Source organism: Salvelinus alpinus, chromosome 15 (genome assembly GCF_045679555.1).
Source record: "Salvelinus alpinus chromosome 15, SLU_Salpinus.1, whole genome shotgun sequence".
NCBI classification, from domain to species: Eukaryota; Metazoa; Chordata; class Actinopteri; order Salmoniformes; family Salmonidae; genus Salvelinus; species Salvelinus alpinus.
Window position 1 is genome coordinate 37,925,621 of NC_092100.1, and position 18,396 is coordinate 37,944,016.

The window sequence follows — 18,396 nt, forward strand, 5'->3', positions numbered from 1 at the left end:
AGCGGCTAGACGTTCTTTACCATTTGACCATCAGATTTTCCACCAATGCTCCTTATAGGACACATCCCCGCACTCTATACTCCTCTGTAAACTGGCCATCTCTGTATACCCAGCGCAAGACCGACTGGTTGATGCTTATTTAAAAAACCCTCTCAGGCCTCACTCCCCCCTATCTGAGCTACATACTGCAACACTCATCCTCCACATACAACACATCGACGGGGCAGTAGTGGAGCGGTTTGAGAGATTCAAGTTCCTCAGTGTCCAAAGAATTATCATGGTCCACGCACACCAACACAGCTGTGAAGAAGGCGCGACAATGCCTCTCCCCCATCATGAGTCTTAAAAGATTCGGCATGGGCCCTCAGATCCTCAAAAAGTTTTACATCTGCAGAATTGAGAGCATCTTCACTGGCTGCATCACCGCTTGGTATGGTAACTGTTAGGCTTCTGACCGCAAGGCGCTGCAGAGGGTAGTGTGTACGGTCCAGTACATCACTGTGGCCGAGCTCCCTGCCATTCGGGCCCTAAAAATTGTCAAAGACTCCAGCCACCCAAGTCACAGACTGTTCTCTCTGCTACCGCATGGCAAGCGGTACCGATGCACCAAGTCTGGAACCAACAGGACCCTAAACAGCTTTTACCCCCAAGCCATAAGACGGCTAAATAGTTCACCAATAGCTACCCGGACTTGACCCTTTTTGCACTAACAATTTTTTTTATCACGTACGCTGCTGCTACTGCTTATTATCTATCCTGTTGCCTAGTCACTTTATCCCTACCTACAGTATATGTACATATCTACCTCAATTACCTCGTACCCCTGCACATCGACTCTACCAGTATCCCGTGTATATAGCCAAGTTATTTATACACATTGTGTATTTATTCTTTGTGTTATTATTTTTCAAGTTTTCAAATGTTTTCTCTCTGCATTGTTGGGAAGGGCCCGTAAGCATTTCACTGTTAGTCTGTACCTGTTGTTTACGAAGCATGTGACAAATAAAATGTGATTTGAATTGATTCTTTGAATGCTGAAAAGAGCAATATCAACCACAGGGAACATAAGAGCACTAGAAGGTTAGTAGATTAACAAAGGGAAGAACTCATCGAACCAGAGGGCAACAGCACAGTTCGACCGGCCACATTTTTCTCAGCTTGAGTGGAAAGCTATGAATATGTTATACTTTCTCAAGGAGCCCCTCTGGTCTGACCTGTGTTTTCTCCTACACTGGGCTGCTGGCTCCTGGCCTATCCACCAGGGGTTACACTCTGCCTGCTGGGGATGACCTCGGTTTGGGAGAAAGAAGCTCTTTGAAGTGCCTCATTCTGATGAGATGAGGGAAATCCCCATAGTCCTATAATGTTTGATCAAATATTAACCGTCTTCACAGATCCATACACATCCACAACCCTCAGTAGGTTTAGATCTACGAAAGTTGATATTTTCATGAAGGTGAAATTATTTGGCGAATTACAGAAGACTCCTAATATACACGCCTGGGTCATATAGGCCCTTTCATTATACCCATTGTGTTGTTTATATTGGTCTGCTACTCATCCATAGAGAGGGCAAGCCCAGGTTGTGACAAACAGCAGCACAGCCAACAATATGTCAATAAGGGACCATTGCAAAGGTGAGTGGTCCTTTTAATATGGGGGATTGGGAGACTGGAGTTGACACCCAGGCACCTCTGATGGATCTTTAGAACAGATCTATTTCTCCCCTAGAAGGGCTGTGATAACAGACTGTTCGATCCACGAAGAAAACTACTTGGAACTGACAACGCTTGCTCCACTGGATGCTGCTGCAGTGGTCCAACTGGCCCAGAGGCTTTGTTTAGCATGAGACAATTGTGTGAAGAAACCGGACAAAAAAGGTTTTCTTAACGTCTTCATCAGGAAAGCGACAATCTCTGTCGTTTGATTCTAGCTACGTTGCCAAGCAACCTTTATTGCATAATCAGAGGATATGATATGACTTTTCTCAACTGTCCAATTATTACAACTGCTGTTTGTATATTCTTGTAAGTAAGCCCATTGCCCTTAGGCATTTAATGCCAGCAGTTTATGTAGCTTTATGGCCAGTTAGTGTCCAACTAGAAATCCCATTTGTGACTGTCCAGACCAGATGAGGCTCTCTCCTCAAGTGGGCCTGACCAAAACCAAGGCATCAAGTTTCATTGTGGTCCTCTATTATTCAGACATGGATGGCAGTATGGGAGGGTCAAAAATAGTTTCCACACTTTCCGTGGTGTTGTTATCATTTTGCATCTATAGAACCTTGCTCATGTGGAGTAATGTGCAATAAATAGGTCACAGAGTCTTTCAGGAAAATATCTGTTAGCAGAAGTTCCGTAGGATCATGCATGTTTAATGTAATTTGTAACATGTTTAAACGCATCAGTCAAGCCCAGCATCTAATATTGAGCCTACTGTAACAAAATGACTCACAAACAACTCTGGTCTGTGACTTGATAGTATATGGTGGTTAGTCTGGGGTACCAGCTCCATTTCCATTTGCTCAATAATCACTATTTGTCACTTAAAACTAGACTCCTTAACTGAAACAATTACAAAGCGGACACCCCGTTTCTGTTTCGGTAAAAAGCTGGGACTAGAGAAATGTAACGACTCTCAAATTCATAGACAGAGCTATGGATGCAAGGACTGACCATCCATTATATCAAAATTATCGTTTTAACCACTCCAACAAAAATGTGTGTAGCAACTACCCAGCTAACAACAAACGTTCCCACAACTTTAGAGAACGTTCCCTTAAGAGTCTCATTAGGTCATTAAATAAAGTTTTCATTTGAATGTTCCCGTGATGTGCAAGTAATGTTTCCAAAGACCATTCCCTGAATGTGAAATAGAACTTACCCAGAACGTGGTTACCATGTTCTCAGAATTTAAAATATTAATGTTCTAGACACATCTCATGGGAACGTTGCAAGAACATTCATGTGTCCAGGTTTCTGAGGGTTAGGAGAATATTCCATCAACGTCCCACCAAACATACACAGAACATGGTTGCCATGCGCTCAGAATATAAGATACAATTGCTGTAGACACGTTTCATGGTAACGTGGCAGGAACATTTCTGTGTATCAGTTGTCAGAATGTCGCCTGATGGTCCCAAAGAAACGTTCTCAAAAAAAAAGTTACATTACACATCACAGCTTGATTGGTGAACTGTGAACCACTGATCCATTCATAGCTCTTTGTCTGTTGGCAATGTTAGGGATATGACGTACACACAGACAATGCTTTTAACATACATACTTAAATATTTGACACACTTTAACATAGATGACTACATTGTGCATGTTCAGCTGTACTGTAATTATTATTCAAGATGTCCTAAACTGGGATTTGAACAGTAGCTGTGTGTGGGTAAAAACACTGGGGAAGCCGAGCCAGGAAAAACTAGCCATATTACAACCTATGTGTTGTGATGATTGCGTTGTTTGCTCTATAACCTGCTTGTTCATATGTCTTGCCACTGTGATATATATAGGCCTAAGGCAGAGAAAATAAGAATATACAGTGGCAGAATAAATTCAACCACACCGGTGTTTCATCAAAAACCGGAGAGTAACATCTGTCCGGTGAAGGAGGCTGGTGGCACCTTAATTGGGGAGGACGGGCTCATGGTAATGGCTGGTGCGGAATCAGTCGAATGGCATCAAATACCATTTCCATTTACTCCGGTCCAGCCATTATTATCAGCCATCCTCCCCTCAGCAGCCTCCGATGTGGTAAAGTCCACAAAGCATATTACATGAAGGCTGACAGTGTCACCAGCAAAGCACCCCCACATCATAACACCTCCTCTTCCATGCTTTACGGTGGGAAATACACATGCAGAGATCATCCGTTCACCGTTCATCCGTCTCACAAAGACACGGCGGTTGGAACCAAAAGTCTCCAATTTGGACTCATCAGACCAAAGGACAAGTGTCCACAGGTCTAATGTCCATTGCTTATGTTTCTTGGCCCAATCAAGTCTCTTCTTATTATTGATGTCCTTTAGTAGTGGTTTCTTTGCAGCAATTCGGCCCCACGCTCTTCTCAATTCACATCAACAACATAGCTCAGGCAGTAGGAAGCTCTCTCATCCATTTATATATAGATGATACTTATATTCAGATGGCCCCTCCCCGGATTTTGTGTTAAACGCTCTACAACAAAGCTTTCTTAGTGTCCAACAAGCTTTCTCTGCCCTTAACCTTGTTCTGAACACTTCCAAAACAAAGGTCATGTGGTTTGGTAAGAAGAATGCCCCTCTCCCCACAGGTGTGATTACTACCTTTGAGGGTTTAGAGCTTGAGGTAGTCACCTCATACAAGTACTTGGGAGTATGGCGAGACTGTCCTTCTCTCAGCACATATCAAAGCTACAGGCTAAAGTTACATCTATACTTGGTTTCCTATATCGTAATCGCTCTTCTTTCACCCCAGCTGCCAAACTAACCCTGATTCAGATGACCATCCTACCCATGCTAGATTACGGAGACATAACTTATAGATTGGCAGGTAAGGGTGCTCTCGAGCGGCTAGATGTTCTTTACCATTTGACCATCAGATTTGCCACCAATGCTCCTTATAGAACACATCACTGCACTCTATACTCCCCTGTAAACTGGACATCTCTGTATATCCGTCGCAAGACCCACTGGTTGACGCTTATTTATAAAACCCTCTTAGGCTTCACTCCCCCCTGTCTGAGATATCTACTGCAGCCCTCATCCTCCACATACAACACCCGTTCTGTCAGTCACATTCTGTTAAAAGGTCCCCAAAGCACACACATCCCTTAAAGGTCGCTCGTCTTTTCAGTTCACTGCAGCTAGCGACTGGAACGAGCTGCAACAAACACTCAAACTGGACAGTTTTGTCTCAATCTCTTCATTCAAAGACTCAATCATGGACACTCTTACTGTCAGTTGTGGCTGCTTTGCGTGATGTATTGTTATCTCTACCTTCTTGCCCTTTGTGCTGTTGTCTGTGCCCAATAATGTTTGTACCATGTTTTGTGCTGCTACCATGTTGTTGTTATCTGTGTTGCTACCGTGCTGTGTTGTCATGTGTTGCTGCCTTCCTATGTTGCTGTCTTAGGTCTCTCTTTATGTGGTGTTGTATTGTCTCTCTTGTCGTGATGCATGTTTTGCCCCTTATTTATATATATATACAGTACATATATATACACTGCTCAAAAAAATAAAGGGAACACTAAAATAACACATCCTAGATCTGAATGAATGAAATATTCTTATTAAATACTTTTTTCTTTACATAGTTGAATGTGCTGACCACAAAATCACACAAAAATTATCAATGGAAATCAAATTTATCAACCCATGGAGGTATGGATTTGGAGTCACACTTAAAATTAAAGTGGAAAACCACACTACAGGCTGATCCAACTTTGATATAATGTCCTTAAAACAAGTCAAAATGAGGCACAGTAGTGTGTGTGGCCTCCACGTGCCTGTATGACCTCCCTACAACGCCTGGGCATGCTCCTGATGAGGTGGCGGATGGTCTCCTGAGGGATCTCCTCCCAGACCTGGACTAAAGCATCCGCCAACTCCTGGACAGTCTGTGGTGCAACGCGACGTTGGTGGATGGAGCGAGACATGATGTCCCAGATGTGCTCAATTGGATTCAGGTCTGGGGAACGGGCGGGCCAGTCCATAGCATCAATGCCTTCCTCTTGCAGGAACTGCTGACACACTCCAGCCACATGAGGTCTAGCATTGTCTTGCATTAGGAGGAACCCAGGGCCAACCGCACCAGCATATGGTCTCACAAGGGGTCTGCGGATCTTATCTCGGTACCTAATGGCAGTCAGGCTACCTCTGGCGAGCACATGGAGGGCTGTGCGGCCCCCCAAAGAAATGCCACCCCACACCATGACTGACCCACCGCCAAACCGGTCATGCTGGAGGATGTTGCAGGCAGCAACATGGAGTCTGTTTCTGACCGTTTGAGCAGACACATGCACATTTGTGGCCTGCTGGAGGTCATTTTGCAGGGCTCTGGCAGTGCTCCACCTGCTCCTCCTTGCACAAAGGCGGAGGTAGCGGTCCTGCTGCTGGGTTGTTGCCCTCCTACGACCTCCTCCACGTCTCCTGATGTACTGGCCTGTCTCCTGGTAGCGCCTCCATGCTCTGGACACTACGCTGACAGACACAGCAAACCTTCTTGCCACAGCTCGCATTGATGTGCCATCCTGGATGAGCTGCACTACCTGAGCCACTTGTGTGGGTTGTAGACTCCGTCTCATGCTACCACTAGAGTGAAAGCACTGCCAGCATTCAAAAGTGACCAAAACATCAGCCAGGAAGCATAGGAACTGAGAAGTGGTCTGTGGTCACCACCTGCAGAACCACTCCTTTATTGGGGGTGTCTTGCTAATTGCCTATAATTTCCACCTTTTGTCTATTCCATTTGCACAACAGCATGTGAAATTTATTGTCAATCAGTGTTGCTTCCTAAGTGGACAGTTTGATTTCACAGAAGTGTGATTGACTTGGAGTTACATTGTGTTGTTTAAGTGTTCCCTTTATTTTTTTGAGCAGTGTATTATTATTTCAATCCCAGCCCCAGGAGGCCTTTTGCTTTTTGTTAGGCCGTCATTGTAAATAAGAATTTGTTCTTAACAGACTTGCTGAGTTAAATAAAGGTTAAATAAATGAAGGCCTGATTTACACAGTCTGCTCTGAACAGTTGATGTTGAGATGTGTCTGTTACTTGAACTCTGTGATGTATTTTTTGGGGCTGCATTTATTTAACTAGGCAAGTCAGTTAAGAACAAATTCTTATTTTCAATGACTGCCTAGTGGGTTAACAGCCTTGTTCAGAGGCAGAACGACAGTTTGTTTTACCTTGTCAGCTCAGGGATTTGATCTTGCAACTTTCCAGTTCCAAGTCCAATGCTCTAACTACTAGGCTACCTGCCACCCCACTTGTAGTTATCCATTGTTTGTACTAAGACACTTGTATGTACCTGTAATGAACTTATCTTCTGCAGCAGAGGTAACTCTAGATTTTCCATTCCTGTGGCGGTCCTCGTGAGAGCCAGTTCCATCATAGCGCTTGACGGTTTTTGCGACTGCACTTGAAGACACTTTAAAAGTTATTGAAATGTTCCGTGTTGACTGAACTTCATATCTTAAACTTCTTCAGGCTAGGGTCCTTTTTTTTGTATTTCCGCCTGACTGACGTGCCAAAAGTAAACCGCCTGTTACTCAGGCCCAGAAGCCAGGATATGCATATAATTGCTACCATTGGGATAGAAAACACTTTGAAGTTTGTAGAAATGTTAAAATAATGTATGAGATTATAACACAATAGATATGGTCGGAGAAAATCCAAAGAAAAACCAACAGGATCTTTTTTTTAGAGAGCCCATGCTCTTACAATGGAAAGCATAGGGGCATATGCAATTCCAGCTCCCAGATTGCAATTCCTATGGCTTCCACAAGGTGTCCACTAGGCGTCCCGCTAGCCTGAGAGGTTTTAAAGTAATGATGGACTGTCATTTCTCTTTTATTATTTGAGATGTTCTTGCCATAATATGGACTTGGTCTTTTACCAAATAGGGCTATCTTCTGTATACCCCACCTACCTTGTCACAACACAACTGATTGGTTCAAATGCATTAAGAAGGAAAGAAATTCCACAAATTAACTTTTAAGATGGCACACCTGTTAACTGAAATGCATTCCAGTTGACTACCTCATGAAGCTGGTTGAGAGAATGCCAAGAGTGTGCAAAGCTGTCATCAAGGCAAAGGGTGGCAACTTTGAATAATCTCAAATATAAAATATATTTTGATTTGTTTAACACTTTGTTGGTTACTACATGATTCCATATCTGTTATTTCATAGTTTTGATGTCTTCACTATTATTCTACAATGTAGAAAATAGTAAAAATAAAGAAAAACCCTTGAATAAGTAGGTATTCTAAAACTTTTGACCGGTAGTGTACCTCTCCCAAATTGAACCCTCTCCCAAATTGAAGGAAAATTATGATGCACAGAAAGATAAAATACATTATTTTATATGGGGTTTTTTTGGTACATTTTCTGGGAAACCTGACCTTCTTTGGTATCCATGAATACACACCACTGGATTTGAGCTCACAACCTCTTGGATCACAGTACTCCAATCTTCCCACTACACCACCAATGTCAGGTATCAGTATCGGTTGAGCTCAGCATTCAACACCATAGTGCCGTCCAAACTCTTCCCTATTCTAAGGACCCTGTCATTAAACACCTACCTCTGCAATTGGATACTCGACTTCCTGACTGCCACCCAAGTCACAGTCTGTGCTCTCTGGTACCGCACGGCAAGCGGTACCGGAACGCCAAATCTGGGACCTAAAGGCTCCTGAACAGCTTTGACCCCAAAGACATGACTGCTGAACAGTTAATTAAATGGCTACCCAGACGTTCTGCTGTTCACCCCCCACCCCCCAATGGCATTGAGGAGTATACCACATCAGTCACCGGCTTCATCAATAAGTGCTTCGACGATGTCATCCCCACAGCGACCGTACGTACATATCCCAACCAGAGGCCATGGATTACAGGCAACATCCACACTGAGCTAAAGGCCAGAGCTGCCGCTTTCAAGGAGCGGGACACTAATCCCGCTATGCCCGCAGACAAACCATCAAACAGGCAAAGCGTCAATACAGGTCTAAGATTTCATCCTACTACACTGGCTCTGATGCTCGTCGGACTACAAAGGGAGACCCAGCCGCGAGATGCCCAGTGACACGAGCCTACCAGATGTGCGCTTCGAGGCAAGCAACACTGAAGCATGCATGAGAGCACCAGCTATTCCGGACGACTGTGTGATCACGCTCTCCATAGCCGATGTGAGCAAGACCTTTAAACAGGTCAACATTCACAAGGCCGCGGGGCCAGAAGGATTACCAGGACCTGTACTCAGAGCATGTGTAGACCAACTGGCAAGAGTATTCATTGACATTTTCAACCTCTCCCTGACCGAGTCTGTAATACCTTCATTTCAAGCAGACCACCATAGTCCCTGTGCTCAAGAAAGCGAAGGTAACTTGCCTAAATGACTACTGCCCCATTGCACTAAAGCTTTGAAAGGCTGGTCATGGCTAACACCAACACCATCATCCCGGAAACCCTAGACCCACTCCAATTTGCATACCGCCCCAACAGATCCACAGATGCCGCAATCTCAATTGCACTCAACACTGCCCTTTCCCATCTGGACAAAAGGAACACCTATGTGAGAATACTGTTCATTGACTACAGCTCATCGTTAAACACTATAGTGCCCACAAAGCTCATCACTAATCTAAGGACCCTGGGACTAAACACCTCCCTCTGCAACTGGATCCTGGACTTCCTGACGGGCCACCCCATCATTAAGTTTGCTGATGACACAACGGTGGTAGGCCTGATCACCGACAATGATGAGACAGCCTATAGGGAGGAGGTCATAGACCTGGCAGTGTGGTGCCAGGACAACAACCTCTCCCTCAACGTGAGCAAGACAAAAGAGCTGATTGTGGACTACAGGAGAAGGAGGGTAGAGCATGCCCCCATTCACATCGACGGGGCTGTAGTGGAGCGGGTCGAGAGTTTCAAGTTCACCAATAAACTATCATGTTCCAAACACACCAAGACAGTCATGAAGAGGGCACGACAATGCCTTTTCCCCCTCAGGAGACTGAACAGATTTGGCATGGGCCCTCAGATCCTCAAAAAGTTCTACAGCTGCACCATTGAGAGAATCCTGACTGGTTGCATCACCTCCTGGTACGGCAACTGCTCGGCATCCGACCGTAAGGCACTACAGAAGGTAGTGCGTGCGGCCCAGTACATCAATGGGGCCAAGCCAAGACTCCAGTCCCCCAATTCATAGACTGTTCTCTCTGCTACCGCACGGTAAGTGGTACCGGAGCGCCAAGTCTAGGTCCAAAAGGCTCATTAACAGCTTCTACCCCAAAGCCATTAGACTGCTGAATAATTAATAAAATGGCCACCCGTACTATTTGCATTGACACCTGCCTCCCCCAATTGTTTTTACATTGCTCCTTTCACTGTTTATTATCTGTGCATCGTAACTTCACCCCTACCTACTGTACATGTACAAATTACCTTGCCTAACCTGTACCCCCGCACATCGACTCGGTACCGGTACCCACTTTATATAGCGTCATTATTGTGATTTGATTGTGTTACCTTTAAAAAAAAAATAATAATAATTGTTTCGTTTATTTAGTAAAGATTTTCTTAACTCTATTTTCTTCAAACTGCATTGTTGGTTAAGGGCTTGTAAGTAAGCATTTCACGGTAAGGTCTACACCTGTTGTATTTGGCGCATGTGACAAATACAATTTGATTTAATTTTACCTACATGTACATAGTACTTAAATCAATCACCTAACCAAAACTACATGTACACATTACCTCAATCAATCACCCTAACTACCTTGTACCCCAGTACACTGACTCGGTACCGGTACTCCTTGTATATAGTGTTATTCTTTTGTGTAACATTTGATTTTTTATCTATTTGTAAATGTTCATACTTTTTAACTGCATTGTTGGGAAAGGGCTAGTAAGTAAGTATGGTGTAGAGTATTTCTGTCTGTAATAAAGCCCTTTTGTGGGGAAAAACTCATTTTGATTGGCTGGGCCTGGCTCCCCAGTGGGTGGATCTGGCTCCCAAGTGCATCGGTGCGCCCCTGCCCAGTCCTGAAATCCATAAATTAGGGCCTAATGAATGTATTTCAGTTGACTGATTTCCTTCTATGAACTGTAACTCAGAAAAGTATTTTAAATTGTTACACATTGCGTTTATATTTTTGTTCAGTATATTTAATTTCAGACATGGAATGTGCTTCACAAAAAAACTAAAAACAATTCAAATTAAAACTGAAATATTTACTACACAACAAACATAACAGGATAAAAAACAAAAGAATAACAAAATCTTGAATGACTAAAAAGCCACATAAGGAAATGCAATTCTAAAAAGGTGTGTTTTAAGATCTCTTAAAACACACAGTTTCGGCCCACCTCAGGTTTTTCTGGCATGCCATTCCAGAGGCTGGGGGAATAATGACTAAAGGCTGCCTCTCCATGCCTCTTGGTCCTAGGCTTTGGGATAGTTAAACGGCCAGTGCCAGAGGACCTGAGGGACCAACTGGGTACATTTCCCAGTCTGACATACATTTGGGTGTACAATCATGGATTGATTTAAAAACCAACAGAATAATCTTAAAATGATTTCTAAAACTCACAGGCAGCCAGTGCAGAGATCTTAAAATTGGTGTAATGTGTGCTCTCGGTCTGGTCTTGCTAAGTACCCTTGCTGTAGCATTCTGTATGTTTTGCAGTTGAACAATGGCTTTCTTGGGTAGACCAGACAGGAGAGCATTACAGTAGTCAAGCCTGCTTGTTATAAAAACATGGATGAGTCTCTCTGTATCAGCCTGAGAGAGAAACAGCCGCACCTTGGCAATGTTCCTAAGTTGGTTAAAAGCTATTTTGGTCACAATCCTAATGACTGATTAGAAATTGAGTTCAGAATCTTAAATAACACCTAGGTTTTTTACCTGGTGTTTTATTTTTATTGCCATGAATTAAAATGTGCGGCCAGAATCTCCCTGTGCTTTAGCTCCAACAATCTCTCTGTGACTTGGGCTCCCGAGTGGCGCAGTGGTCTAAGGCACTGCATCTCAGTGTCACTACAGCCACCCTGGTTTGATTCCAGGCTGTATCACAACTGACTGTGATTGGGAGTCCCATAGGGTGGTGCACAATTGGCCCAGCATTGTCCAGATTTGGTCAGTGTAGACTGTTGTAGTAAATAAGAATTTGTTCTTAACTGACTATCTGGTTAAATAAGTACCATGTTCTTGGCACTTATATAGGGATTAGGGTTTTTTCTGGACAGGGCCTAACTATACTGGCCCAATAAGCATATGTCCTAGAGAAATCCCTTATTGGGACAGTGGTTACGGTGTTTGACATTGGTGCTGGTCACCCTACTCTCACATTCTTAGCAATATACAGTACCAGTCAAAAGTTTGGAAACACCTACTCATTCAAGGGTTTTTCTTTATTTTTTACATTGTAGAAAAGTAGTGAAGACATCAAAACTATCATGTAGTAACCAAAGAAGTTTTAAACAAATCAAAATATATTTTATATTTGAGATTCTTCAAAGTAGCCACCATTTGCCTTGATGACAGCTTTGCACACTCTTGGCATTCTCTCAACCAGTTCCATGATGTAATCACCTGGAATGCATTTCAATTAACAGGTGGGCCTTGATAAAAGTTTGTTTGTGGAATTTCTTTCCTTCTTAATGCGTTTGAGCCAATCAGCTGTGTTGTGACAAGGTAGATAGAAGATAGCCCTATTTGGTAAAAGACCAAGTCCATATTATGGCAAGAACATCTCAAATAAGCAAGGAGAAACAACAGTCCATCATTACTTTAAGACATGAAGGTCAGTCAATCTGGAAAATGTCTAGAACTTTTAAAACATTTTTAAGTGCACTCGCAAAAACCATCAAGTGCTATGATGAAACTAGCTCTCATGAGGACTGCCAAAGGTAAGGAAGACACAGAGTTACCTCTACTGAAGAGGATAATTAGAGTTCATTAGAGTTACCAGCCTCAGAAATTGCAGCCCAAATTAATGCTTCACAGAGTTCAAGTCACAGACACATCTCAACATCAACTCACAGAGGAAACTGCATGAATCAGGCCTTCATGGTCGAATTGCTGCAAAGAAATGACTATTAAAGGACACCAATAAGAATAAGAGACAAGCTTGGGCCAAGAAACACAAACAATGGAGATTAAACTGGTGGAAATCTGTCCTTTGGTCTGATGAGTCCACATTTGAGATGTTTGGTTCCAACCGCTGTGTCATTGTGAGACGCAGAGTACGTGAACGGATGATCTCCGCATGTGTGGTTCCCACTGTGAAGCATGGAGGAGGAGGTGTGGGGGTGCTTTGCTGGTGACACTGTTGGGGATTTATTTAGAATTCAAAGGCACACTTAACCAGCATGGCTACCACAGCATTCTGCAGCGATTTTCCACCCCATCTGGTTCGCGCTTAGTGTGACTATCATTTGTTTTTCAACAGGACAATGACCCAAAACACACCCTCCAGGCTGTGTAAGGAATATTTGACCAAGGAGAGTGATGGTGTGCTGCATCAGATGACCTGGCCTCCACAATTACCCAACCTCAACCCAATTGAGATGGTTTGGGATGAGTTGTACCGCAGAGTGAAGGAAAAGCAGCCAACAAGTACTCAGCATATGTGGGAACTCCTTCAAGACCATTAGAAAAGCATTCATCATGAAGCTGGTTGAGAGAATGCCAAGAAGGTGTAAAGCTGTCATCAAGGCAAAGGGTGGCTACTTTGAAGAATCTAAAATCTAAAATATATTTTGATTTGTTTAACACTTTCTTACTACATGATTCCATATGTGTTATTTCATAGTTTTTACAATGTAGAAAATAGTAATATAAAGAAAAACGCTTGAATGAGTAGGTGTGTCCAAACTTTTGGCTGGTACTGTATGTTAATGTCACTATAAGGAAACAGTTACAACACGCCTATCTGATCTAATTAGAATGTAATTTGGCAGATTGCTATAGACCCAGGTATTTTCTAAAATAGCAACGTCGCCAAAAATAATCATTGCGACGTGTAATGAAAATGACAGACATAGGAAAAAATTGTAAAGAGCGGTGACACCGTTACAGTATGCAACCAACTGTGACATGTTTTGCTATGGCCCTGGGTTGTTTTGAGTTTGTTCCTGCTAGTTAGTATACTGTTATAGTCAGACATGAGTTATCTATTACCACCATAGCTGCATCCATTATATATTCGTGCCTCAACGATTAAAATCATACCCGCATTGGAAAACCTCCCTGGTCTTTGTGGTTGAATCTGTATGTGTGGGGTACAGAGATTAAGTAGTAGTAGTCAAAAACAATGTTAAACACTATTATTGCACAAAGAGTCCATGCAACTTATTATAGGACTTGTTAAGCAAATATTTTACTTATTTAGACTTGCCATAACAAATGGGTTGAATGCTTATTGACTCAAGACATTTCAGTTTTTTTTTTTTATACATTTGTAAAAATGTACTTCCACTTTGACGTTATGGGGTATTGTGTGTAGGCCAGTGACAAACAAATCTAATTTGAATACATTTTACATTCAGGCTGCAACAAAGCAACATGTGGAAAAAGTAAAGAGGCGTGAATAATTTCTGAATGCACTGTAAGACAGAAAGTGATGCCAAAAACGAAAGTAGGGTGGTTGGTCTGGGTGGATGGGTCGGCGTATAACGCAAACGTCTAGCACGGGTGTTTCGAATCTTATCACGGACAACTTTAGCATTTTAGATAATTAGCAACTGTTTTTTTTATTTTTTTTACCTTGCAACTAGCCTACTTAGCATGTCAGCTAACTCCTAACCCTAACCCCTAGCCTAGCTAACGTTAGCTACCTAGCCACCTAGCTAGGAATTAGAATTCGTAACATATCATACATTTTGCAAATTCATAACATATTGTATGAATTGCAATTCGTAGCATGTTGTACCAATTGAAATGTGTAACGTAACTTGTAATTCATAACATATCATACAAAATGGATGATGGACATCCACAAATTCAAATCAAAGTTTATTTGTCACGTGCGCCGAATACAACCTGTGTAGACCTTACAGTAAAATGCTTACCTACAGGCTCGAACCAATCGTGCAAAAAAGGTATTAGGTGAATGTTAATATAAATTAATACATATATAAACATATAACATATGATACTAATTGGTGTGTCCCGGATGTATGTATCTATGTTACATCTACCCCTGAGTCCAGGTTAATGCCACATAAGCCCTTTTCAAAGGGATTAGTTGGTTTTTAGGGGCAGTTGCTCTTTAAAGGTAGTTTTGTTATCAAAGTCAATATACAGCAATATAAATCATAAATAAACAGTCAAATTAACATTTAGAATACAAAACATTTAGAATAATTTAGAATGATACTGCCACTGGAATATTGTGTCATGCAATCTTCAAAGCATTATGTTATCTGGGCTATGGAGAATGGGTGGGGCTCATATCCCCTCCACAGGCAAGCTCATGTAGGTCGTTTAAATTGAAATACACAATGCACTGTTATCCAGTTTTAATTGATATAAAGCATATGCAACAAGTTCCTAAAGCTCCTAATCAATGGAAAAGTGTCTTAAAAACAGTTTTAAAAACCACTGAAATCGTTGCAATTTTCAGTCTATTTTCCAATATATAGTCTACATTAACTTCTGAAATTGAGTTGGCATAAGTTTCAAATCTCACAATGCAAAAGAAAATCTATTTAAATACATCTCATGATTTTTATATTAGTTACAGCATTCCACAACATACCTGAGTCTGAGTATCTTGGTCTGGCAAGATCTCGAAAATAGTATATAAAATCCACACAGTTTTCGTTTTGCACTTCGCCCCTAGAACAGAGATCCGACAGCAGTTCCAGAGCCTTTCGAAAAATCTCGTCCTCTCTGTCTCCAGGCATTTCCCACCAGCATCCTTCTTAATAATGAAGGGGCTCTCCGGCAGCTCCACAACACTCCTAACGCCTACAGTATCAAGACCCCGATTCCAGGCGCCGGGCGCATTCAGTCATCCCTAATAGCACTTTTGCCTACACCAGCATTACGCAAGCGAAGAGTGGCTAAACTCTTTATCCAACGAAGTTTTCCTCTGAAAGATGACTTTAGTTAAGCCTATGTCAAAACTTTATATTCTATCTTGAATATATTTTATATTCAATATATTTGATGTCCTCCGTTGCGTTGTGTGTTGTGCGGTGTCCACTAGACTGTGGTGCTGAATTACTGAGCTGTGCTCCTCAAGGTCTTGAATGAATGGCTTTGACTGCGTGCAATTATTTCCCAATGCACACTCACAGGAATCTCCGTTCTGCCTACCCACGGTACCCTGCACTATCGTTCCCTGCAGAGCCAGGGATGGAACAGGCAATAAAAACACAGACATTGTGGTGAATCAATCTTTCAAGGTTTGTTATTAATTGATGAATTGTGGATTTTTTATTGTGACAGAAGGCTACTTTCCATGTTTAACAATTAACTAGAGCTTTGATCAACCTGGCATTTCTGTGTTTTTTTTTAGATTACAGCCCAGCTAGCACGTACCGTTCCTGGAACCATATGTTTCTGAGAGCTTGGTGAGAGCATGGTTGTCCTATGGTTGTTTTGCATACAACCTTCCCACAACTTTCCGGGAATGATGTAGGATAGTTGCTTGGCTGGAACATTCTCAGCACATGACGAAAAACATACTTTTCTTGATATTTCATTACTTTAATAACAGAATGTTTCCTAAACATTTAAACATGGTTACATTTAATAAGAAATGTGGTAATGTTCTAAGGAACGTTCTCCAACTGGTTTGACATTGAGAATGTTCTCAAATAGTTCAGAGAACGTTAAAGAAACAACGGTTCTTCTGTGGGAGTTTCAGTACTTCAGTATAACATTTCCTTCAGTTTCCTCAAAGTTCTATTTAATGTCATGTTCTCAAATTGTTCTGAGAACATTATAAAAACGTTCAATAAAAATGACAGGAAAACTTTAGTAACTTTCAGAGCACATTCTAAGAATGTTATTTAAAAACATATACATTCCATTCTCAGCATCAACAAAACTCTCTATCCTCAAAATTGTGCAGTGTGTTCAGGTGTGTTGGCTGTGCTCAATAATTGGCCACACCTGATCTTAATGAGTGCTTGTAAACTTTAAAAAGGGGGGGGGGGTGTTTGAATAGACTAAAATGAACAGCTTTGTATGTGTAAAAAAAATATGGCATGCTATGCTCCATCCTGGTTGAACAGGAGATAATAGGTTCAAATCTCACTGATGCCTTGTCAGAAGAAAAAGAAGTGTGTTTGCATGATTAATGCCTAAGGAACTGCATTGTGTGTTCTATCTGTGCTTGGAGTTAAAAATGCTAATCCCAAATAAGATAGCAGTGCTTCAGGTTTACTGAAACATTAAGTGAAAGTTTTAAGGAAGTTACTCAAAACTTAAAAATAACCTATAATTTCTGTTCTCATAGTGTTAATAAAAACTCCCAGGAACACTTTCAAGGAACCAGAGTATAACGTTCTCAGAACCTCCCTGCAACCTAAAAATAAACAGTCCCAGATAAAGCAAAACGTTAACATCTCACTGTACGAAAATGGTTCATATAAGGGAATATCTTTATATGATATGTTTTGATATTCTACAGAATACAGACCATTTCCAATGTATATTTAGACTTTTGAATATGCACCATATCATGACAAATTCTGAATTCATGTGTCTTTTAGACATATATGATATTGGGATTACTTAAAAAATCCACATGGACATTTCCTATGGCCGGATATGGACTCCTTCAATATCCTGAGATAATGTATGTGACACCCTATTTTCTCTCTTCATGTTGACAAATACTGACCTTATACATCACATACAGTATCTGTGTTTTCTCAGCACATTCAAGATATGAAGCTATATTGATTCATGCTTCTCTTGGCTGAGGTCCATATATGAATCTTGATATGATTTTTGATATGCTGAAAATAAAGACGATTTCTCATGCATTTCTGAGTTTACACGCTTAATAATTTGACAAATATGAAATCCATATTTTTCATCAATGAACAAATCATTTTTGGATATCACACTTGGTATTGAATCCTTAGATATCCTAAGACAGGCCTATGTGGAGATCTAATTTTCTCTTTATGGTGACAAATACTGACAGTAGGCCTACATAGTATATTTTCTCAGCACATACAATGCATATGCTCTTGACTGAGGTCCGTATCAGGATCTTCATATGCATTTTTATATGCTAAATAAGGACAATTTCTAATGCTTATTTGAGTTTTAAGGACATGCTCAATAATTTGGCAAATATGAAATCCATATAATTCGTTCAGACACTAGCTATAATTTTGGTATTCCCTCTGGATAAAGGCTTGCAAACCGCAAGCTAAAAGCACTCAACAATCACATATTTTCTGCTATGGGGTTCCAACTGTCCTTTTAGAATTTGGGCACCACAAATAAGTGTGTTAACTGTGTGTGGTCGAACTGACAACTGGAGAAACAAAGAAGTGAGATGTTTTATCTTAGTAACTAGAACCAAGAATGTTAGCTAATTTGGTCAGCAGCCAGTAAGGCTAGCTAGCTAGGCTTGATAGGGCAGTAAAAGCTAACTGGTAGCCTAACTAGCTAACAAATAACAAAATTGCCTTTTTACCCCTATCAAGACTC

At 41.5% G+C, this 18,396-nt stretch overlaps 1 protein-coding gene across 1 annotated transcript in view; it reads right to left on the minus strand.

The window, feature by feature from the left end:
• LOC139540019 (synaptotagmin-9-like) overlaps positions 1–15,981 on the minus strand; it is a 55,625-nt gene extending 39,644 nt beyond the window's left edge. The window contains exon 1 of the mRNA XM_071343507.1: positions 15,476–15,981. Coding sequence (XP_071199608.1) covers positions 15,476–15,623 — 148 coding nt within the window. The 5' untranslated portion in view covers positions 15,624–15,981. The remainder of the gene's footprint in view (positions 1–15,475) is intronic.
• Positions 15,982–18,396: the final 2,415 nt, after the last annotated feature.